The sequence below is a fragment of the Myxine glutinosa genome, chromosome 1, assembly GCF_964187855.1.
Source record: "Myxine glutinosa chromosome 1, kmMyxGlut1.1, whole genome shotgun sequence".
NCBI lineage: Eukaryota > Metazoa > Chordata > Myxini > Myxiniformes > Myxinidae > Myxine > Myxine glutinosa.
Window position 1 is genome coordinate 221993502 of NC_136261.1, and position 25562 is coordinate 222019063.

The 25562-nt window shown below is 48.5% G+C and overlaps 1 protein-coding gene across 1 annotated transcript in view; it reads right to left on the reverse strand.

Annotated features, from left to right (window-relative positions):
* Nucleotides 1–16526, reverse strand: part of LOC137436360 (volume-regulated anion channel subunit LRRC8C-like) — a 124790-nt gene extending 108264 nt beyond the window's left edge. Inside the window, exon 1 of the mRNA XM_068130107.2 lies at nt 16389–16526. Within this exon, the coding sequence (XP_067986208.1) occupies nt 16389–16526 (138 nt within the window). The remainder of the gene's footprint in view (nt 1–16388) is intronic.
* Between the last annotated feature and the right edge of the window lie 9036 nt (nt 16527–25562).

The window sequence follows — 25562 nt, forward strand, 5'->3', positions numbered from 1 at the left end:
AGAACCTTTCGCCCCGCATTTAATCCCGTGTGCGCCAACGACCCGCGGGGAGCTTCTGCCGTCCTGACCATCTTCGCGGTGCGAGTCGGGGACCGGAGCGAACCGCCTGGACGCCATCATCCCTGGACCATCAACCTGACCATCTGCAATCCCCGTGTGAGTGTCTGAGTATGAAACGGGCCCGTGTTCTTGGATAAGTTAAGACTGTATAAGGCTGCACTGTGTGTTCTTCTTCTTGGTACTGTACATAGTGTAATAAACCAATTGTTATTCCTTGTTTCTTCCTAATTCGACCGTATCAGTGATTTCCGCCATTGGGTAAGCGTGGCACGATCAGAACCGCTCAGATCGGGTTTAGTCATTGTTAACGGCTCGGGTCACAGTTCGCTATCGCTCGGCGTTTCCACCTATAACCGTGATTCGGGCGGGGCTTATTTCCTTGCTTCCTCGGCGGCGTTGGTACTTAGGTAATAGGAATTCGGCCTACAACCCTATTTAACGCCATCCGGAAGGGACGTCATAGCCTCGGATCCCGTCGGCTAGTCAAAGACAAGGGGACTAATCCCCCCTTGGTAAGGGGAAAGGCCGACCAGGAGATCCGCAACATTTGGAGATCAGGAGATTTGGACCAGAAGATCCGCAACCGTTTTCAGCCTCCGAAACGCGGTAATAAGCTTTTTTGAAATATTTTTTCAAATGCTCGAATCTCATTGGTTCCGGTGTTTGGTGACGATTTTCGTTGAAGATAACCAGGGCCCATGCGGGCCCGGGGAACGAGGTTGGTCTTAAAGTATTTTAATTACAAATTAGATTTTGTAATTAAGATTAATAAGATTGTGAATCAAAAAAAGACGGATGAAACAAACTCCTATTGAACTTTTTCGCAATTGTTTATGCATACTTCCACATCCGCAAGATGGCGGCCTCCAATGAGCGATTTGGTGCGTCAAAGCTTCGAAATTCTCAAGGGATCCAGCAAAATCTGGCGTTTCAACATAATACGTACGCGTTCATTCACAACACCGGCTTCGCCTACTACTACTACTACTACTACTACTACTACTACTACTACTACTACTACTACTACGCCATTTTGTTGTTCCTTGAGTTGCTATTCCATTCACCTTTCAGCTACATCTATCCTCTGGTTCCATGAGTACTTTTGTTTTGTTTTGGTTTTACGAACGTCGTGGGTTCATTTGTTTGTTTATCGAGGTTTGGGTGATTAATAAGCCTTGTTTGTGTTGAGGCCTAGCCGCGGCAGTGCGTCGCGCTGCGTGGTGCTAATTTTGCCGCGCCCGTTTTGTGGTGTATCACAAAACTGTTTGACTTCCTTGTTTTTGCTTAATCACCCTTGACTTTCTGTGCTAAATTTGCATAGTTTGGCAATTGAGCCGATAAGTTATTTGCTCAACATGCGTTTGATTATCCTTTTGAGTTAATCCTTAGCATACCGGTACGGTAGTGCTAAAACAAGCAAAAGCTCGCGAACGAGCTAATTGTTATTTTGTTTCATTTTCATTTGATGGGAAATATAGGTTAATACCGTTAATACCTACCGTTAATAGCAATCATGCCTCTGGATGGTGCATGGGCAAGAATGGCCGCTACTACCTCTAGTGCAGGTGTGAACTGCCCTGCCCACCCGTTTAAGGCATTAACAAGGAAGCACGGGGTGAAATGCGAGTTGGCACAAATCACCCAAATAGAGGCCTATGTAAAAGCACTCGCTAGTGTGGTTGATCCAGTAACGATAGTTGCAGCCTCGAAAATGTATGGACAAGCTGTGTTCTTTCTTAACTCAGAGGCTGCAGAAAATAAGGCCATAGAGAAAGGGATTGGTGTGGGAGGACTCTTTGTACAAGTTGAGCCGCTCTCAAGTCTTGGTACAAGTGCAGCGTGGTGCTACGCATGCAACTTGTTTGCCAACGAAGGTAAGCCACAACGAGTAGGGTCCAAAAGAGTCTTTATTCAATAGCTCAAACTGTAGCACTGACGTGCTCGGGGCTGCTCGCCCCGTGTATATCACGAGGCCACGCCTATCCCTCGGACGTGGCCGACACCCTCTTGGTGCGCGGAATGATGTCACCGCGCCAGCGAGCCATCGTGTCCGCCACACGCGCCCCCCCCAGAATTCCCGCGCACCTGAAGGGTCAGTTTGCGGGGCAAATGGATGACCCGGCCGAAGCGCCCTCTGGCGGCTGGCATGCCGGGATGTCATCTGGGATGCCTCCGGCGGCACCTGGGATGGGTGCAGGACCGGGGTGGGGGGGCGTGCCGGTGGGGCTGGGCAGTGCCGGAGGTCCGCCCACCGGGGGGCAGCCCCGACGCGGGGGCCGAGCCACTGGCGGGGGGTGGTCCACGTCGAGGTGGGCCGGCTTGAGGCGGTCCACGGAAACGTGGTCAGGAGTACCGCCGATGTTGAGGGTGAAGTGTTTCGCCCCAGTCTCCAGCACGTGGAAGGGCCCGTTGTACGGGGGCCGCAGCGGTGTCCGGTGGGCGTCGTGGCGGACGAACACGTACTCCGCCGTGCGAAGCTCCGGGGCGACGTGCTTTGGCGGGCACCCATGGTGCGCCGTCGGCACCGGGGCGAACCTCCGGGCGGTCTCCTGCAGTGCGGAGCGCTGCTGCGCCGTGGACCATGGTGCCGTGGAGTCGGGGAGGAACTCGCCCGGCACCCGCAGCAGTTGTCCGAAGACCAACTCCGCCGCGGATGCGCGCAGGTCGTCCTTGGGTGCCGTCCGGAGGCCCAGCAGGACCCAGGGAGCCTGTCGACCCAGCCGCCGTCGCGGAGGGTGGCCCGGAGCGTGGCCTTCAAGGAGCGGTGGAAGCGCTCGCACAGGCCGTTGGCCTGGGGGTGGTAGGCCGTGGTGCGGTGCAGCTGGACGCTGAGCCCCCGCGCGACCGCCCCCCAGAGCTCCGAGGTGAACTGGGGGCCACGGTCGGACAAGATGTCCGAGGGGGTGCCGAACCGGGCAACACAGGTGGCGATGAACGCCTGCATGACGTCCGCCGCCATCGTCGCCGCCAAAGGCACGACCTCCGGCCACCGGGTGGTGCGGTCCACCATGGTGAGGACGTGGGTGAAACCCTGCGAGGGGGGCAGAGGTCCCACCAAGTCCACGTGAACGTGGTCGAACCGACGTTCGGGCACCGTGAACGGGGCCAAGGGGGCCTGGGTGTGGCGGTGCACCTTCCCGCGCTGGCAAGCGAGGCACGTCCTGGTCCAATCGCGGACGGCCTTCCGGAGGCCATGCCAGACGAACTTGTCGGCGACCAGCCTCTGGGAGGCCTCCTTGCCCGGGTGGGACAGACCGTGGATGGCGTCAAAAACCCGGCGCTGCCAGCCCTCGGGCACGATGGGGCGAGGCCGCCCGAGGGAGACGTCGCACAAGAGGGCCGTGCCAGCGCCGTCGAACGGCACCTCGGTGACGCGGAGGCCCGTGACGGCGGTCCGCAAGGCCTGGACGTCGGGGTCGGTGGTCTGGTCCGCCGCCATCCGGGCATAGTCGATCCCGAGGTGGACCGCGTGGGCGACGGACCGGGAAAGGCAATCCGCCACCGGTTTGTCCTTTCCCGCGACGTGCCGGATGTCCGTCGTGTACTCGGACACGGCCGAGAGGTGACGCTGCTGCCGGGCCGACCATGGCCCGGCGACCTTGGCCATCGCGAAGACCAGGGGCTTGTGGTCGACGAAGGCCGTGAACGAACGGCCCTCGAGCAGATGGCGGAAGTGCCTGACCGCCAGGTGGAGCCCGAGCAACTCGCGGTCGAAGGTGCTGTACCGGCGTTCGTGCGGGCGAAGCTGCCGGCTGAAAAACGCCAGCGGTTGCCAAGCACCACGCACCCATTGCTCGTGCACTCGCCCACCGCGTAGTCCGACGCGTCGGTGGTGAGGGTGATCGGTGCGTCGAGCGCCGGGTGCGCGAGCATGGTGGCGTTAGCCAAGGCGAGCTTCGCGCCCGTGAACGCCGCGTCCATCTGCTCGCTCAAAACAACGTCACCTTTGCCCGGCTTCCCCCGGCGGGCCTCGTGCAGGGGGCGCAGGAGCTGGACGACGCGGGGCAGGAAACGGTGGTAAAAGTTCAACATGCCCAGGAACTCCTGGAGCCCCCTGATCGTGCGGGGGCGCGGAAACCCCTTGACCGCCTCCACCTTTGCCGGTAAGGGGGTGGCCCCGTGCCTGGTGACACGGTGCCCCAAAAAGTCGATTTCGGCGACGCCGAACCGGCACTTGGCGGGGTTTACGATCAGGCCATGCTGGCCCAGGCATTCGAAGAGCGTGCGGAGGTGGCGGAGGTGCTCTTCGCGGGACGCGCTTGCGACGAGGATGTCGTCCAAGTAGACGTAAACGAAATCCAAGTCGCGCAAGACGCTGTCCATCAGCCGCTGGAACGCCTGAGCCGCATTCTTCAACCCGAAGGGCATCCGCAGAAACTCGAAGAGGCCGAATGGTGTAATGACGGCCGTCTTCGGTATGTCCTCCGGCCTGACGTGGACCTGGTGGTAGCCGCGGATGAGGTCCACCTTGGAAAAGAGGGACATTTTCGCCAACTAGGCGGAAAAGTCCTGGATGTGAGGGACCGGGTAGCGGTCGGGGGTGGTAGCATCGTTGAGGCGGCGGTAGTCCCCGCACGGCCGCCATCCCCCACCGGGCTTCGGCACGATGTGCAGCGGCGATGCCCAAGCGCTCTTGGAGCGCCGCACGATGCCCAGCCGCTCCAGCGTAGCGAACTCCACTTTCGCCACCGCGAGCTTCGTCGGCTCGAGGTGGCGTGCCCGGGCGTAGACCAGTGGCCCGACGGTGGAGATGTGATGCTCCACCCCGTGCTTGACGGCCACCACCGAGAAGGTGGGCCGCGTGAGAGCCGGGAAATTGGCGAGGAGGCGGGTAAAGTCATCCGCTGCCGGAAGCGTACAAACCAAACTCGCCGGGACGGAACCGTTTAGCAAGCTGCTTGGTGAGCCGCTCGGTGAGCCACTCAGTGAGCCGCTCAACGAGCTGCTCAGCGAACAAGCGAGCGAGCTAAAGGTTTCGGCCTGGACAAGCCTTCTGTGCTTCACGTCCACCAACAACCCATTTGCACATAGGAATTCCGCACCGAGCAATGCCATGGGCACGCTGGCGGTTACGAACGACCATTGAAAGCGCTGCCTTCCGAACCGCAGGGAGAGGCAGCGCTTCCCGAATGTGCGTATGGGTGTATCATTGGCTGCAAGCAACGCGGGGCCCCGGTCCGCGGTTCGCTTGTCGGATGCGTAGGCTGGGATGATGCTTACCTGCGCTCCTGTGTCGCAAAGGAAGCGGTGCCCGGACAAGGTGTCCGTAATGAATAAGAGGCTGCCGGAATTGCCGACGCTCAGGGCCGCTACCGAGCGTCGGCTTGGTCGTTTCCCGACTTGCCAAACGAGCACGGCGGGCAACACTTCTTAGCCTTGTGGCCGAACCTGGCGTGGAGACGGCACCAGGCTTGCGGCGGGAGCGGCGGAGGCCGCGGCGTTCGCCGCTGCAGTGGTGGTGGGCGGGGCATGGCGGCGGCCACGAGGTGTGCATGCGCATCAGCCTCGGGATCCACGAGGTGTGCATGCGCATCAGTCTCGGGATCCGCGACGGCCGCACCGAAGCTCGCCCGCATGTCACAAGCCGCGAAAAACTTGTCGGCCTTGACGGCCAGAGCGCGGGGTTCCCCTATGTTGGAACCGGCCAACGCGAGGCGTACCTGTGCCGGCAGCTGGCGTAGAAAAAGCACCCGGAATAAAAAATCCGGGGCTTTGTCACCCAGCAACGACAGCATGTAGTCCATCCGTACCGATGGTCGTGTGTCGCCGAGTTTGGGAAGGTCCAGGAGGCGGTCCGCCTGTTCGAACTCCGTGAGGCCGAACGTGGCGATGAGGAGCCGTTTGAGCGCCCTGTACTTGTGCTCCGCCGGTGGGTGTCGCAGGATGGACACGACTCGGGCGGCCGTGCCGGGCCCGAGGGCGGCGATCACGTGATAGTAACGCGTCTCGTCCGCCGTTATTCCTCGAAGCTGGAACTGTGCCTCGGCCTGCACAAACCATACTTCGGCCTGAGCTTCCCAAAACTCAGGGAGCTTCACCGCTACCGCGTTGTTGGCCATGGCACGTTCTGTGGTCAGCGACGGCTGAACCAAAAAGGGGTCACCAATGTAGCGTGGTGCTACGCACGCAACTTGTTTGCCAACGAAGGTAAGCCACAACGAGTAGGGTCGAAAAGAGTCTTTATACAATAGCTCAAACTGTAGCACTGACGTGCTCGGGGCTGCGCGCCCCGTGTATATCCAGAGGCCACGCCTACCCCTCGGGCGTGGCCGACACCCTCTTGGTGCGCGGAATGATGTCACCGCGCCAGCGAGCCATCGTGTCCGCCACACAAGGATAATTATATCTAATATACCTCCTTATGTGCCTGCCAATGTCGTGGTGCCTTTCCTGGAACAACTGGGAGTGTTGAGATCACCCATCAAGCCTGTGTCTATGTGCTGTCATGAGCCCTCCCTGCAACATATTGTTACAGACCGCGGATAAGATGTTAATTTGCCGAGCGGATGGCGCCGCGACCCGAACCGTTAACAATGACTAAGACCCGATTCCTTAACCGAATCGTGCCACAGATATTCAATGGGGAAAAGACAAAGGCGACACTGATGTGAAGAAGAGGAAGACAGAAGTAGGAAATACGAATATAATTTATTTGCTATTTACAACCAAAAGAAACCAAGGAGGAGGAAGGATAATAAAATAATTTACAGAAGAAATCAAGGAGACAGTGAAAATTCTAGCTTAACTAAACAGGCTTAACTTATTACCCAGGACAGAACACACAAAACAAACTCACGTACACAAAAGGATGGAAGGACAGGAATCGTTTGGAGGGATGAGCAGGTGGGATCACAGGGCACAGCGAGCAGGTCAACTCCGGGCGGGAAGCGAGGAGCCGGCAGCTCCTTGTATTCGGCTTTACACCGCACACCGGCAGGGTCATTCGCTGCCCCGTCAGGGCTTCACACGGCTGGTTGAAACGGGGCTGGTTGAAGCGACTCTTTGTCAAAGGCTTTTCGTATCTCACGCAACAACCACCCAAAGGCTTTCCGTATCTCTCACGCAACTCCGGTGCAACTCTCAACTCTCTCCCGGTGGACTGCCAACTCTCTTACGCACCTGGACTCATCTGCCGTATCTCTGGTGTATCTTCTCCCAGCGATCGTCGCACCCTTCTCTCATACCTTCAGCGCGGGTGTGACACGCCCTCGTCGGTTGCGGTACCACCCTCCCCCCCCCCCCCCCCGTGCTCTGTTTCGTGACCTTGTATGGCAATCCCACGGGCTTGTCTCCTTATTTGGGCATGGCGCCGATGGCACGGCCCTCGTGGCGAGCCACGGGCTTGTTTCCTTATTTGGGCATGGGGCTGAACAGCCCCGCCCTTCGTGGCGCGCTTGGGCTTGCCTCTCCCTGGCGACCCCGCCCCTCCTGTTCAAACAGAGCACGGAGCACATATTCACTATAGCAGCGAAATGAGAGGGCGCGCACCCCACGCTTGTGAACTGCTTTACCCAGAGATGGAGAGTTTAGCTGGGAAATGGAATTATTGAAGGGGAGCTATTCTTAATTGATTCGGTGCAATGGAATATTAATTAATGGAAGACAAATCCTTAGCCTAATACACAGAATAGGGAAATAACTACCAACAAGGAGGAAATCTATGATTGGCTAAACGTGATTGTTTATGACCTAATTACGGGACGCACTTTGACCTTCATACACAACTGGAGGAAGGAGGGCGATATTTTTACAATGTACTATACAATAAAAACACTTTAAAAAAACACCATTCTCATATCCACAACAATATCTTGTCTTTTAAAAGACAAGTCTCCATTGAATTGGGAAAGGATGCTGAATGTGAGGGGTCATTTGTAATTCCTTTTGACGGAAGGAATTACAGTGTGTTTTATATGACAAACGAACCCCGTTGTTATGTATGCAAAGCGAAGGATCACAGGAGAGCAGACTGCCCCACTATCATAAAAGAGGTTGCAGCTCCTCAACGCCCAGAGCAGCCTCGAGAGGATCCCAGCGTCACTGAAGGTATCCTAAGAGAGGCAGCTGCTCCTTTGTGCTCGAGGGCAGTGGTACTCAAGAAAGTTTTATACCAGCTTCTCATCCCATCTCTTCTGCTGCCATAAATCAATGGCAAACAGTGGGATCAGGGAAGGCTAAGAGAGCACAGAAGAGAAAATCAGAACCTGCAGAGGATGGGACCACGGAACACCCTGATACAATTGAGGATGACATGGGAAGTAATGTGTCAAAGGGATTTGTAAGGCCGAGTATTCTGAAGGAGAAAAGAGGTGTAACCCAATCTGAAGAAATGGAAGAAGAAGAAGAGGAAACTATACATCAAACGACAGGATATGGGGAGTCTTCTCTCCCAAATCCACCCAAAGACAGTTTGAAGAATGAACAGGAAGGGAGACCGTCAAGTAGTAAACCCAGCATGGTAAAGATAAACAACCCAGGGGTATCTGACTCGACAGGGCCAAACTATACTGTGATGTTGGTTGCTGAGAAAATGCATCCAATAATAATAACTGCAACGAAGCTTCAAAATAAACCAGGGATTGAAACATCTACAAAATCAGTTCTGAACCAAAGGATTAACACCAAAGTTTCAAAGGATGCTGAAGTAGCATTCATTGGTGGGACAGACAGACAGATGGAACCAGACACACAAGCATCAATAAAGCTGCTGGCACTGACCGACATCTCGGGTGATGTCACTTCACTCACTGTTGGTGCAGAAAGGGGAATAGTTGAGCACATCTCTATTTTACCACCCCAAAAGGATGGATCTCCTATACCAACTGAGGAAGAGGCATCCATTCCCACAGTTTTACCTGGAGGTGAAGCAACGACCGCCGCATCAGTGCCAAAGGAGCGTTCCTCTGTGCCAGAAGACTATGCCAAGTCAGCCTTAAGAAACGACATGGCAGAAGACTTGACACATTGTATAAGTACACCAAAGGAGAAGGATCTTGAACCTCCAGACAGCAATGATGAGGAAAGTATTGGTGATGGGGAAGACGATCAAGGGTCACTGACTGGTTTAGAGCCAGACCTACCTGCAGGACACCATTCCTGCATTCCCAGCCAGGAAATACTCGAGTTCCTGGAACAAAGCTTACATAGCAGGAAGAAAGTGGAAAATGCACTGAAACGGTGGAAAGATTATGACTTGCTGGTGCATGTACTAAGGAGAGAGGGATATAAAACAAGGACTTCAGGCTTGGCCGAGCAAGCCGGAGTCAGGAAGTTTCTAGCAAAGCTGTTGAGTTACGGGCCTGAATATGAATTGGTTTAAGATTGTGACTTTCACAGGAAAAAACTCTCAATACAGTAATGACATGAAACTTAGGAATAGGGTCATTGAATGTCAATGGCTGTTAGGATGCATTCCGTGTGCACCAGGTATTGTCATTCTGTGTGAAGGAAAAACTTAAAGTAACCTTTCCGCAGGAAACCCACACGACCCCAGAGGCTGCATCCCGATGGGAACACCAATGGGAAGGTTTGGCCTTTTTCAGTCACCTAACGGACACATCTTGTGGAGTGGCTACCCTCTTTTCACCGAAAAGGAAATCTGAAATACTTGTCGTAAACGAAGCCAGTTTGGTCGGTTGCTACATAATGTCGCGTGACCGTCTTTGATTAATATCAGGCGGTCACGGATGCCGATCGCGAAGGCCTTAGCCCCCGAGGCGAAAACTCAATGGCGGATTCCAAAAACAATAGCTACACCAAAGCGCGTGGGATGGAGGGGGGCGCGAGACCCCTGCAGCCTTACCTGTTAAAATCAACCACACGGAAACTGCGTTCAGGTATATGTACAGAAAATAATATAAGGGTTTATTAAAGTAGAAAGGCAAGGACAGGAAAAGCACGAGCCAGTAATGAATATCCTAATCGGGATGTCCCCACACGACAGATCTCAAACACAGACGAGGGAAAGGAATACCAAAAGAAATGTCTCGTCATGCAATTGTGAGCGCACAACTCGGTCTTATCTGTCCGTCGTCTTCAATCTCCGTCGCCCACATGCGACTCCTTTCGTCCAGCGGCATGCCTCGCTCCAAGCTCCAAAGCACCGAGCACCAAGCACCAAGCACCGAGCACCACGAGGTCGACCCTCACGCATGGTCGACAAGCCAACTCAGATCTCACCGGGACTGCCAACTCAAACCGTGAACTGCGAACTGAGCTGGTCAACTGCTCGCAACTGCCAGGGCTGGGATCTCTGTCCGAACCGCTTGCCAACTGCTCTGGCTGGGAAAACTTCTGCGCTCCTCAACTCGGGCAACTCTCTCACTCACTGCCAAGTCTCTCTCCATCCTTCCAACTCGCTTCTCATCGTCGCGTTCGGCGCTCGCTAATATCTGCTGGCCGGTGACGTCAGCCTTGGCGCGCTGCCAACCAATCAGTCCCTTCCACCGAACCTCCCAGCTTCGCTCAGGCCCACGCCCACCGTGCCTCCCAACCTCGCTCCCTACTCCGTGGTCATAGCGCGTGCTATTCGAGGTGGATAGGTCCACCGGAGGTGTAGGTGGCGGCGGCCATTATCGGCGGTGTCCCGGCCTGGTTTCCTTTTGCCGGTTCTCTTCCAGAGTCTCGTCAGGGAAGGGAATTATTTATTGTTGCGCTAAGGACCTATCGGAATGTCTATGTTGGTCTGCAGTGCCAAAAGGGACAAAGGTTTGGCTAACCAGGTGAGAGACACAGGGGCTTTATCCTTTAATCCCTACTCTATTTAACACACGAACATCTAGGTATGTCCACAGGTATACATCTTAACCGAAAAAACGCCTAAACATGAAGCTTATTACAAGTCAGATTCCTTACCACGACAGACATAGCACGCTACCTATACAGATCTATCTGCTCTACATATCACTACCCCACCAGACATAACAATATAAAAGCAAAGTTTGAAGAATTTGTTGTCAATTTCGTCAACATTTATGCACCCTGTGAAGGAGTTGCAAGGGGGGTTTTCTTCAACCGGTTGCAGAGGTTCATGCTCACCTTGCCTGGTGAAGAGTGTGTAATTCTAGGAGGAGACTTTAATTGCACTCTAAACCCCTCCCTTGATTGAATAGGGCAGGAGCCACATAATCCCTCTGTAAGAATATTACAACAAACCATAACACTGTTAAACTTGAGAGATACTTGGCACTTACAACACCCCACCGACAGAACATTCACGTATACAAGTATCGGAGGTGGTCATATATCACAATCCCGGCTCGATAGAATTTACGTGTCTCACTGTTGGCGTAAGAGTGTCAGTGACTCTGGCATAAAAGTTGCCCATTTCACTTATCACAACTTGGCCTGGATCAAGTTTTCCCTGCCTGGAACAAGGCGAGGTCCTGGCTCGTGGCACCTGAACAATGCTTTAAGTCAGGATGAAGCTTTTTTGTCAATCCTTTTGAATTTTTGGCAAGCCTGGAGGAATAAAAAAAAAAGGAGATTTTTGTTCACTTGGACTCTGGTTGGATGTAGGCAAGGTACGATTGAAATTGCTGTGTTAGGAATACTCGTATGGATCGAGCAAAACACATGGGGTAGGTATCAAAAGACTGGAAGAGGAACTGCTGCACCTTGAGAAGCACCTGACCACACTTACCTCCACTGAACTGCAGGCATACGAAGAAAAGAAGAGCACCCTTAAAGCATGTAGTCGTGTGAAGGCACGAGGGGCGTATGTGCGCTCTCGTTTGCAGTTTATTTCTGAGGATGAATATGTCCTGAATGGTCTCAAAGGGGTGGAAAAACGCAAAGGTTAATTCAGGACTATATCGAGTGTTCTAGCAGAAGATGGTCTCTTGCTCAATGGCTCGGAGGGTGTTCAAAAACGAATTAGAGCCTCTTACACTCAGCTATATTCGGGTAAGAGCACAGATGCAGGTGCAGGTGGCACTTTATGGAGTAGTCTTCCTGAAGCCTCTGTGGAAGACCGGGAGCAGCTGGAGACTCCATTGTCTCTGGAAGAATTGAAAACCGCCCTGCACAGCCTATCAAGAGATAAATCCCCTGGCATGGATGGCTTATTATGTGAATTCTATACAAAAGTATGGGACTTGGTTGGACCTGATTACCTAAGCATAGCTCAGGAAGCATGTGATACAGGTATAATGCCCCTTTCTTGTCGTCGAGCGATTCTGATCTTGATCCCCAAGGAGGGTGACTTGAGAAACTTGAAGAACTACCGCCGAGTGTCTCTGCTGTGTCTGGATTATAAGGTCATGGCTAAATTGTTGTCACTCTGTCTCGGACCAGTACTGACAAAATTAGTCATCCCTGACCAATCATATGCCATTCCAGGCAGGACAATACATGACAACATATCCCTGGTCAAAGACCTGATACAGTATGCGGACATGACTCGGACTCAAGTCGGATTTCTTTCCTTGGATCAGGAGAAAGCCTTTGACCAGATGAACCATGATTATCTCTTTGAGACCTTGCTAACTTTTGGGTTGGGGAGGAGATTTGTAGGCATGATTCAGACGTTGTACATGTCGGCAGAATGCCTAGTTAAAGTCGACGGTTACTTGCTCACACCCTTTCCATTTGAGAGGGGAATAAGACAAGGATGTCCCCTGTCCAACCAATTATATTCCCTATGTATCGAACCCTTCCTTTGTTTGATGAGAAGAAGGCTAACTGGCATTGTGGTGCCACACAACAGGGTCAACCGCAAACTTTCTGCATATGCAGATGAAGTTCTCGTGTTTGCCAGTAATGCAAGGGATATGCAAGTAGTTTATGATTGTCAGCAGGTCTATTCAGCAGCATCGTCTGCTACAATAAATTGGAGGAAAAGCTCTGGGCTTCTAATTGGACAAATGCTGATAAAGGAGTTACCAACACTTTTTCAGAAATTGACCTGCAGTCGCAATGAGCTCAAATATTTGGGGGTGCACTTGTCCACTTCTCATGGGTACTCACCACTCATTAACTGGAACACTTTAGGGGACAAGATCGAAGCAAAGTTGAGAGACTGGAGTGGACTACTAAAAGTCCTGTCTCTGAGAGGGAAAACACTCCTCATTAAACAGTTTATAATTCCAAAGTTAGTATTCAGGCTCTCTTGCATAAGCACTCCAGAGGAGTTTCTGGTTAAGATGCAGAGGAAGGTATTAGACTACTTTTGGAATGGTAAACACTGGGTTTCCTTGGGCATTCTGAGCTTGCCTTTGGCAGAAGGTGGACAGTCCTTTCCCTGCCTTCGAAGCCACTACCACACATCCAGGCTGAAGACCATTCAACGATACCTACATGTGAACCCTGCACCGCAATGGTGCTCACTGGCATCATACTTCTTCAGCAAAGTGCTCAATCTTGGGTACAAAAGGAATCTTTTTATCATGACATCTCGGAGCCTGTCTCGTGCTACATTGCCTCCCTTTTATCAAGAAATGCTGAAGGCTTGGAATGTAGTCGACAGACAAAGAACAGTTCCTTATCCAAGCAAGGACCTGTTCGAAGAACTGCTCATTCTCAACCCTCTTCTACAGGGCCCAACTCTGGCTTCCTTTTCAGTAAGAAGGAACCTCTTAACTGGTAGCATATCCACAGTGGGAGACCTTCTGAATGATGGGAAGAGAAGTCTTCTTTTACCCAAGGAACTCGCAGCGAAAATGGACCTAAGGACAATCAGGATCCCCTCCAGGATACTTGAAGAGGTCAAAAGCTCCTTGCCTCCCGATTGTCTGGAATATATAGAAAATCCCAAAGAGGGTGATGGAACTGGACAGATGTCCATCGGTAACTCCATGGATTTTTAAAATCAGACCACGATGTTGCGAGCTCTCTTAGCCAATACCTGCAAACAATATGAGTAAGGCCCCTGGCACAGTGGGAATGTCGTTCTGTGGGCTATCAAGGAAAAATATATACCTGCTAGTGATCCACTCGCTCCATTATATATCTCTTGCAACCTGACTAGATACTCCCTGGCGTGAGATTCTTCCACTTCCTTCGACTGTTCATCCACGTTGGGATTCACTCTATCTCTACCCAACACCAAGAATGATGGCAGACTTAAGTTGGAGGTTGCTACATGGTGCTCTGAGCTCTGGATCTATGATGCGGCATTTCACTAACTTCCCAGATGAATGCTGCTTTTGTGGTGAAAGGGAAACTATATTTCACATATACCTACAATGCCACCGTCTTGAACCAGTTTCTTACTGATGAAAAATCTTCTCTTGCGCTTCTGGCTTCACTTCTCTCCAACACTTTTTATCATCGGGCACCCAGTAAAGAAACTAAGCAATTCACGAGATATCCTTGTTAACTTTATTTTAGCCTGTGGGAAAATGGCAATATATAAAACCAGGAAGGCAAAAATTGAGAGAAATGTGGTGGAACACAGTTCTGTAGGTCTGAAGGGCTTAATACGCTCACGCATTATTTCGGATTACAAGGCGGCAGAATATAGTAACACTGTTCAAAGTTTAAGGAAACCTGGACCATAAATTATGCACTTTGTAGTTTTTCCCCACAAGGTACTTTGCTCTTATTTGTATAAATGTGTTATTTTGGTTATTTTTTGGTGTTCTTTGGTGTTCTTTTACCTTCTCCTTATCTGTCTTGGTAGTGCTTTCTCTTCAAAATGCTCTACCTTGTCTACTGTAGTTCAAACCATGGACTTGCAGAGATGAGGAATTGAGCGACATTAAACAGGGAACATATTGTTGTGGTTTTGTAAATAAAGGCAACCCCCCTATAGTTAGTTACACCACAACATGTAGCCTCGCTTAGTTAGTTATTTCATATTAAATGTGAAGTATAGTCTCCTTCCCAGTGTTAGTATGTGTTGAGGCAGCTAGAGTAATGGTAGGCCTCATTGCAGCCTGAGGTGCCGTGTCATGGGCCTAGGACAAGTCTAGCAGGCCCGAGGGAGGAGCTGGAGGACGTGGCCAGTAAGCAGCGAACAGCCAATGGTAGCTAAATAGAGTGGCCAGTAAGTTACAGCCAATGAGAGCTAAAGGGAGTGGCCAATAAGTTACAGCCAATGAGAGCTGAAGGGAGTGGCCAAGAGTCACCAATAAGGGGCTGTCACAACACGTGACCCCCGGCGGCCAGTGGAGGCCCATGGAACATTTGAGTGGGGCTCCGGGTGGGCTATAAAACCCGGCCCGGACCCCCGTTCTCTCTCTCTCTCTGGCCCGGGACTTTGAACGCTCTCTCTGCCCTGACGACCTCTGCCTGGACTCCCTGCACGTGCGCTCTGCCTCGCTGACCTTGGGATACGCTCCTCGGATTCCTGTTATGTGCACGATGGTGATCAACGCCCCTGCCGCGAACAGCCTTGGGGGGGGGGGGGGATCCGCCGAACGAGCCCGTCCGGGCAAACTGCACGAGCGGCCGTGCTTTGGGCGCATTCCCCTCTTCCTCCCCTTCCCCGAATGAGTCTGAGGGCCCTTGTCTGGGACGTAAGTAAGGCCATTAAGATTCTCCACTGTGTCCCTTTTCTATAACTATTGTACATTTGTGAATAAATCCTGTGGTTTGTTTCCAACCTGGCCATCATCGTCTTTTCACCATTGACCGAGCATTGCACAAATTAAAACCGCTCGGTCGGGTTCCATAGTGTTAACGGCACGAGTTACGCGACGCACAACCGCTCGGGCGTTAAAGACCAGCGTGACTCGTGCGAGGTTCAGCCCCCGTTCTCACGGCTGCGTGTGTCGAAGGTACTCGGGTCGTGACTGTTAACCCTTCCACACGTTAGCTGTGTGTTCAGCGGCTGGAATTGCCCAGCAATCCGTCCACCATGAGTATAGTGTGGGGGCAGCCTCGTGGACCCAAAGCTCGAGGGGGAGCAGGGCTTAACCCCCCCCCTCAGTACGTCGACGAGCTCGAGATCCGCAACAATATGTTTGCTTGAGCTTTCATGAGCTCTGAGCGCAAATCTCTATAGCCTTTCCAACAAAAGCACTACTACTACTACTACTACTACTACGACTACTACTACTACTACTACTACTATTACTACTTCTACTACTACTACTACTACTACTACTGAAGTCTAATTTACTTGTCAAATGTTTGCTGTTTTGTTTTACAATGCCATGAAAAGATATGATTGACCCATTTCCTACGCATCCTTGAAAATTAATTTGAGGTTGGTGATATAAGCAGAGCAATAGTGCTCTAAGAGCAAAGCAGTGCAGATAAGCAGAGCAAAGCAGAGCAGTGCGAAAGTTCAGGATACTTTTTCTGCGCTTTACTATTATGGATACATCTCGACTGCTAATATGGCCTACATTTTGTAATACTAAATGCATTTTTCGATGTCTTACCTGCAGCGTGCATCCAAACACACCGATCATTAGCATGGCCAGAGCAAGGTAGTCTGTGAACACATCCCACCACGGCTTGATCGCACGGTACGTCTCTCTGGACTCCATGAAGTATCGAAACTCCGATACAGGAATCATCTTTTCGAGAATCACCAAGGTGAGAAAGAACCCTGTCTATAAAGCATGTTCATTTTCCGTCGAGACGAATACAAAGCTGTACTATGGAAGTTTAAAGGAAGAATAAATGTGTGTCGAGGTGAAAACAAAGCATACCGGTATGTACAATCTGCCTAAAAATTCCTGTGGATCAAAAACCTCATGGCTCACCTTATAGAAACATGAACAACATGAAGCCTGACGTTAGACTTGCACTTTTAAGTCATCATTCGTGTTGCTTGCCTATTTGTCTGAAAACCAGTGGCAGCCACTCCCAGTAAATACTTTAATTGTAATAAGCTGAGAGTTGCTTCACCCATGGATGCTTTTTATGACTATTATAAATGTTTTCTTTATTTACAAATTATGTAACATTTACAAATGTTTAAAATTCCTTTATTTATTGTGTTCCTGACTATTAAGTGTATAGGAACATGTTGGTTTAAAAAAAATAAAAACTACGAAAAACCGATATGTGCTAATTCATTCAAACAAAGTCCTGTAATTGTATGCAGTTGGTGTTCACACAAAGTTAATTAAACTGTTGAAATTCAAAGAAAGTTGGTTAACCGTGTAAATTCACAGAAAGTTGGTTAAACCGTGGAAATTCACAGAAAGTTGGTTAAACCGTGGAAGTTCACAGAAAGTTGTTTAAACCGTGGAAGTTCACAGGAAGTTGGTTAAACCGTGGAAGTCCACAGAAAGTTGGTTAAACCGTGGAAGTTCACAGACAGTTGGTTAAACCGTGGAAATTCACAGGAAGTTGGTTAAACCTTGGAAATTCACAGGAAGTTGGTTAAACCTTGGAAATTCACAGACAGTTGGTTAAACCGTGGAAATTCACAGGAAGTTGGTTAAACCTTGGAAATTCACAGGAAGTTGGTTAAACCTTGGAAATTCACAGAAAGTTGGTTAAACCGTGGAAATTCACAGAAAGTAGGTTAAACCGTGGAAATTCACAGAAAGTTGGTTAAACCGTGGAAATTCACAGAAAGTTGGTTAAACCGTGGAAATTCACAGAAAGTTGGTTAAACCGTGGAAGTTCACAGAAAGTTGTTTAAACCGTGGAAGTTCACAGGAAGTTGGTTAAACCGTGGAAGTCCACAGAAAGTTGGTTAAACCGTGGAAGTTCACAGGAAGTTGGTTAAACCGTGGAAGTTCACAGAAAATTGGATAAACCATGGAAGTTCACAGAAAGTTGGTTCAACCGTGGAAATTCACAGAAAGTTAGTATAAACCGTGGAAATTCACAGACCGTTGGTTAAACCGTGGAAATTCACAGAAAGTAGGTTAAACCGTGGAAATTCACAGAAAGTTGGTTTAACCTTGGAAATTCACAGAAAGTTGGTTGAACCGTGGAAATTCACAGAAAGTTGGTTAAACCGTGGAAATTCACAGAAAGTTGGTTGAATCTTGGAAATTCACAAAAAGTTGGGTAATCTTGGAAATTCACAAAAAGTTGGTTAAACCGTGGAAATTCACAGAAAGTTGGTTAAACCGTGGAAGTTCACAGAAAGTTGGGTAAATCTTGGAAATTCACAGAAAGTTGGTTAAACCGTGGAAGTTCACAGGAAGTTGGTTAAACCGTGGAAGTTCATAGGAAGTTCTTTAAACCATGGAAGTTCACATGAAGTTGGTTAAACCGTGGAAGTCACAAAAAGTTGGCTAAACCGTGGAAATTCACAGGAAGTTGGTTAAACCTTGGAAATTCACAGGAAGTTGGTTAAACCTTGGAAATTCACAGACAGTTGGTTAAACCGTGGAAATTCACAGGAAGTTGGTTAAACCTTGGAAATTCACAGGAAGTTGGTTAAACCTTGGAAATTCACAGACAGTTGGTTAAACCGTGGAAATTCACAGGAAGTTGGTTAAACCTTGGAAATTCACAGGAAGTTGGTTAAACCTTGGAAATTCACAGAAAGTTGGTTAAACCGTGGAAGTTCACAGGAAGTTGGTTAAACCGTGGAACTTCACAGAAAGTTGGTTAAACCGTGGAACTTCACAGAAAGTTGGTTAAACCGTGGAAATTCACAGAAAGTTGGTTAAACCGTGGAAATTCACAGAAAGTTGGTTAAACCGTGGAAATTCACAGAAAGTTGGTTAAACCGTGGAAATTCACAGAAAGTTGGTTAAACCGTGGAAATTCACAGAAAGTTGGTTAAACCGTGGAAATTCACAGAAAGTTGGTTAAACCGTGGAAATTCACAGAAAGTTGGTTAAACCGTCGAAATTCACAGAAAGTTGGCTAAACCGTGGAAATTCACAGAAAGTTGGTTAAACCGTGAAAATTCACAGAAAGTTGGTTAAATCTTGGAAATTCACAAAAAGTTGGTTAAACCTTGGAACTTCACAGAAAGTAAATGAAATGAAAGGTACTCATCCACAATGCCATGGGGTACTCCCAGAATGTCCCTCTCTATGTGTTGGCTGGTGTTTTCAGTGAAATCCAAAGCCCTCAGGTTTAACATGATCTCTCAGCAGGAAGGTGAGGTACAAGGCCTTCTTTTGTACGACAAACATTTTGTGGCTGTGTGGTTCTGTGTCACTTAATTGTGAAGGTCTAGGGGTCCATGCGCTTTGTGCTTGTTTCTCTCTAAAGCTTTTCCAGGTCAGACACATTCTTACAGAAAACCCATTGCTTATTATCCTCCGAAAGCATACGTTTTGCAAACATCTCCACATTTTCATCCCTCTAAATAAACCCATTTACGCAATCACCTTCCAGAGTCTGTCCTTTCCTGCTCTTCACTTTAGTCCTTCAAAAAGGCAGTGGCCTTCTTATCTCCAGAAGGCACCGGCCTTCTTAATATCTCCAGTGCCTATTAGTTGGTTGACATTAAAGATCCCACGGTGTCCTTCTCAAAGAGTAGGCGAGGTATCGCCGACACTATGAACAAATTCCAAATTCCTGCCCTAACCTTAGTCGAATGTCAGGCCAGCTGGTTTGTGAAAGAATTGGGTCAAGCTTACCCTAGCCATACCCACACGAATGTGGGAATATTTGTGTCCGTTAAAAAAGAAGTCATGACTTTACTGAAAATACTTCTTATAATTACCCTCGCCAGAGGAGAAGGGTATTATTACATTTGGGTCAGTTATTTATTTATTTATTTATTTTTGTATACAAGATCGAGGCTCGTGTAAGAGCTAACATTAATCACAAAAAGACAAACTGACAAACAAGAAGACGTCATGCGTAGCACGATACTTGCAAAATCCGCTCCCCTTTTCCCCCCAAAGGTTTTCCATTGATACAGCAAATTGTACATTTCATGAAGATTAAAATTTACGATCTTGATCAAAGCTTGGGTCAACAGGATGAAAAGTGACGATTTTTCAGATGAAAAATGATTTTAGAAGTTTGACCATGAGTTGACCTTTGACCTTTTGACCTCATAAATAGGTAGTTTCCCAATTCAGTGAGGCAATACACAAATGCTGTTCTATTTTCAAGTCAATCGGATGAAAATTGATGGGTTTTCAGATGAAAATTGATGATTTTGGAAGTTCGACCTAGAGTTGACTTTTGACCTTTTGACCTCAAAAATAGTCGGTTTTCCTATTTAGTGACACAATGTGCAAATGCTGTTCAATTTCCAAGTGAATCGGATGAAAATTGACGGTTTTGCAGATTAAAATTGATGATTTTGGAAGTTTGACCTTCAGTTGACCTTTGACCTTTTGACCTCAAAAATAGTTGGTTTCCTAATTCAGTGAGGCAATATGCAAATGCTGTTAAATTTTCAAGTCAATCGAATGAAAATTGACGGTTTTTCAGATGAAAAGTGATGATTTTAGAAGTTCGACCTTGAATTGACCTTTGACCAATTGACCTCAAAAATAGAATGTTTCCCAATTGAGTGACTCGATATGCAAATGCTGTTCAATTTTCAAGTCAATCGGTTGAGAAATTGATGGCTTTTTAGATGAAAATTGATGACTTTTAAAATTTTACCTTGAGTTGACCTTTGACCTTTTGACCTCAAAAATAGTTCATTTCCCAATTTATTGACTCAATATACAAATGTTATTCAATTTTCAAGTCAATCGTATTTAAAATGGCGATTTTAGAAATTTGACCTCCAGGTGACCTTTGACCTTTGACCTCAAAATCAATAGGCTTTTCAATTGGGACGACCTAGACAACTTGGTGAAGTTTTGTGACGATCGGTTTAGAATTGTGACCTGTAGGCCGGTGACAAGCAGACGCACAAACGCAACCGACCAATATATACTGAAACGCAAAAGAAACTTACCACCTTTGAAACCTTTAAATATCAACAATAACACTGCGTGTAGTAAATGTGTGAACTTATTTGTGGACAATAGTGTCCTCACTGTCAGACAAAACGGTCACGGATGGTCACTTGAACCTTCAATGGTCACTTCATAGCACAGCTGTTGAACAGCCGTTTTGACTGTCAGTGATTAGCCAACGGGTACGGGATGATTTTAATGAGCTGCACGTGATGTCTTGATATTGGCTTTAAAAAGGCCAGTGCAAAATGGGCATTTCAATCAGCATGCCACGATTGTCAAGGGATCAACGGCAGCGTGTCCTGGGCATGCTGCAAGGCGGACTGAGCTACCGTGAGGTGGCACGTCGCCTTGGCTGTTCACACCAGACGATATCGGCCCTGGTGGACAGAGACACCCTCCACAACTCTGCAGATGACAGACCTCGATCAGGGAGGCCAAGAGTCACCACTGCAAGGCAGGACAGGCAGATGGTCCGAAGTCACCTGCGGGATCGATTCCGTCCAGCATCCCGCACTGCGGCAGAAACTCCGGGGCGTGCAAACCCACGGATCTCCAATGATACTGCACGAAGACGACTGCAGGACTATGGTCTGACTGCCAGAAGACCATACAGAGGCCGCGTGATGACGGCTGCCCATCGCCGCAACCGACAGAGATGGTGCCAGCAGCATCAGCGGTGGACCTTGGCGCAGTGGAACGAGGTCGCTTTCAGCGATGAGTCAAGGTTCCGTGTGGACAGTCCTGATGGGCGTGAGCGTGTCTGGAGAAGAACTGGCGAGCGATATGCCGATTGTTGCGTGCGTCAAGCCAAAAGGTGGGGTGGCCCAAGTGTGATGGTGTGGGCCGCCATATCAGGCCGGTACAGGACGCCACTGGTGGTTGTGGATGGGAATCTTAACGCCCAGCGGTATGTGGATAACATCCTGCAACCTCGTCTGCTGCCATTCCTGCTAGACCACCCAGAACTGAGAACCTTTCAGCATGACAACGCTCGTCCCCATGCTGTTCGCTTTACCACTGCATTTCTCCAAGGCGAGAACATCAACACCATGCAGTGGCCTGCGCTCTCCCCTGACCTGAATCCCATAGAGCACCTGTGGGATGAGCTTGGGAGACGCGTAGTTGGCAGGGCCAGGACACGGGCAGAGCTGCTTCAGACATTGAGGACTGAGTGGGACAGAATCCAGCAGCAATCCATCCAAAGACTGGTAGGCAGTATGCGCCGACGATGCACTGCCTATATCCAAAACAATGGTGGCCACACACGCTATTGAAAGGGGACTGACATTGCACCCTGTGCTGTTCTGTACTGTAGAACAAACTGATGAGATGGTGTATCTTGGTCAAAAACTTGACATGTCATCAATAAAATGCCAATGTTCCAATTAGCAATTGTTGGTTTGTTTTATTTTGAACTGTTACAATTTTATTACATTTCAAACAAGTGGTAAGTTTCTTTTGCGTTTCAGTATACTTGAAAAATCTTCGATTTTGCAAGTAATAAAACATAAGATAAAGGGAGCGGGAGACAAGATGGGGAGAAAGAGGGAAGCACACAAGTACAACATTTGAGAGCAGGGACATCGGGAGATCTGTGGGAGGGAGAGGACTTGGGGGGGAGAGGGCACGGGAAGGGTGAGGTATAAAACACATGGACACTGCTAGGACTTCCAGGAAAGAAAAAAGTTTGTCTGTTTGTCTGTCTTTGTCCGCACATCATTTCCCAAGGTAGACTACAATTTTTACGCGTTATCTTTTTTCAACTGAGTACCTCTATAAAGTATGTATAAGAACAATGCGAGTAAATCTATAACGTATGCATGGTACAATGTGAGGACGTCTATAAAATACGTACTATAAAACCACACAAAACAAGTCCGGGGGACGGTAACTAATCATTGATTGTTCGTGATAGTTTCTTGTGTTTTGCTTCTATAAAAAAGATAGCTGATGGATTTTTTTTTTTTTTGGTATACAAGATCGAGGCTCGTGAAAGCTAAAAATTATAGGTATCTAAAATTAGCTAAAATTTTAGTTAAAAAAAAAATTATAGGTAATTATAGGAAACAATTATAGGTATATGTGGCGATTATATAGGTACCTGGAAGCATTGGTGGTAGAGGGTACAAAGATATTGGCAGGACGTGTGTGGATGAGTGATAGTATAGATGTGTTGTGATTGTGATGTCTGTCAGGAGATAGTCTCATCAAAAGGTGAATGTGTGGTCAGTATTTGTGCATTCCTCACCTTGCATCCTTCTTTGTCCTGTCCCCGTTCCTCCGAATCCTCTTAATAATAATAATAAAATTTTAGTTTCAGACATAACACCTCCCCCATTGAAATGTAGTCTGTAGCCTGACAAATTTATTTAATGTGGTGTTCGTGTAGCACAGGTATGATGGGCTGAATGGCCTCCTCCGGCAAAGTTCCAATTGTTATCCTAGTTGATACATCGGTATCAACTAATTAATCGGCCGATTACCGATTGGAGCATCCCAAGTGTCATACCTGTAGCATAAAAACTTGGCAGGAGTGTTATAAAGTTTTGATAATTCTGACTTGAATCAAAACAATGAGGTTCAAGCTATAAGGAGGAGCAGTACAGAGTTCTGATAAGCACAGAGTGTGTCAGGCCCCAGACAGGCAAAACAAGTGCTTTCGAGGTCTGGAGCTGCCTGGTGATGTGGCACAATTACGTAGAGTTTTGGCCATATGATGAATTACTTGGGTGGATATGTAAAGAATCTGGCCGATGTTGCACAGACTTTTCATGATTTTCTGCATTAAAACACGGCCTAGATGTAGGGTAAGCCACAACAACAGGCTTTAAGAAGGCTTGTTGTTTGTTGTTTGCATCCTCAGCATCTATACTGGCATTTTATGAGGCACACAAGCCCACTGTATAGTCAGTGCCGATACAAGTCAATACAGGTAGGGTGCACTGATAGACCGGATCTGGAAATTCATACCAGAACCAAAATCGATTCGGCTTGTTCTTGTCGCCTAACCAACTCCTCCACGTAGTTTTGTCATAATCCGTCCATAACCTTTTGAGATATCATGCTCACAGGCAAACACACAGACAATCAGAGACAGGTGAAAACATAACCTTTGTCCCATAATCTTGGAGGTAAAATGGGGAAATATATTTATTTTAATTATAAAAATAGTTATTATACAGTTATGTGTGTATATATAGTTCGTTATGTGTATATATATATATGTGTATATATATATATATATATATATATATATATATATATATATGTATGTATATATATATATATATAATTATCCCTCTGCCCCACTTTTTAAGGGGTGGTGTGTTGGTTAGGTGGAGGAGTTGGTTAGGCGACAAGAACAAGCCGAATCTGTTTTGGTTCTGGTGGGCTGGGCGATGGCGGTGTTTGGGTGAGAAATATACAACACCAACCATACACCGTGCACCCCCTGACTAGTCCCTCAGAGACATAACACTCCACACGGATGCACACAAAAGACACCGTGGGATCATCCTCACTCAAGCTACTTGCGCTTGAGGAACAGCGGAGCTTTGTGGAGCATGGAACGAGCGGAGGAGGGAGTTTTGCCGTCGCTTCACGGGTTGGTGGCTGCTCTGGGCATGACTGCGCACCATCTTGTGCGGTTCTTGCACGGTGGTTTAGGGACCGGTCAAAGACGCCAGGCGGAGTATCAGCCAACACACCACACTACGCATTTATTTTCATTTATCATTCCCTTGTGTCGTATACGGGTCCGTGTGGAGGGTCCTTCAATTTAGGAATTTAGTGTCACCTTTTTATTGTATTGCGGTTGTTTTCATTAAATTCATTATTTATTGCATTTCTGTGTCGTGCCTGTCTTGTACGTTTATTTGTTGTGGGGATCGGATAACCCCCGTGCCGCATCCGTCCGTGCAGGTAAGCCCTCGCTGCCCTCCACCACCCCCCACGTGTGCACAAGGTACCACCATAGTTGGGTATACTCCTTGGAGTTAAAGCTCGTTTGGTCATCTGTCGCCCTGAGGTCTTCACTACAGGGTGGACATGACAATATTAATTGGCAGATGGGTTCTCCGGCTTAATGTCCTTCCGATGGACACACCGATGCTTAGCCATACATGTGAAACTCCAGGATGACAGTTTATAGCTGAGTTGAGATTCAAACAGTTCAGAAGCTCAGAAGTGAGTGTGCACATCCCTGGGCTTTACAGTCAGCCATATTAAAAAAGCTAATTCCAGAGGAGACAATAAACTATATACATTATGTATATTAAGTCAGTATTATATCATAACAAATACAAGTAATAAGAATGACGAATTAAAAAAAACCCATTCTTATTTGATATGCTAAAAAAGGAGAAAAATAAAAGGTAAAATTGAGGAAGAATTCAATTTCTGGAAATTGTCTTTTTTCTTATCTTTAACTCCTCCCCCCCCCCCCCCCCCCCCCCACATATCCTCCCCGCCCCCCCACCCCATTTTCTCCTCCTTCTTTCCCCCACCTTCTTCAGCTCCCCTTACTCCCTCCCAGCCACCATTCTCCCCTTCCCTCCCCTCGTGCCCCCCACCCCCCACACCTATTCTTATTACTCATATTTGTAATGACTATGTTCCGATCAAAGCAAGGGTGGAAATCATTCCATTTATGACGACGAAACGTCTGATGCCCGACGTGGAGATCGGTTTCTGAGGTTTGGGACATGGAATGTAGGGACAATGACAGGGAGATCAGGAGAAGTGGTGGAAGTATTGGTC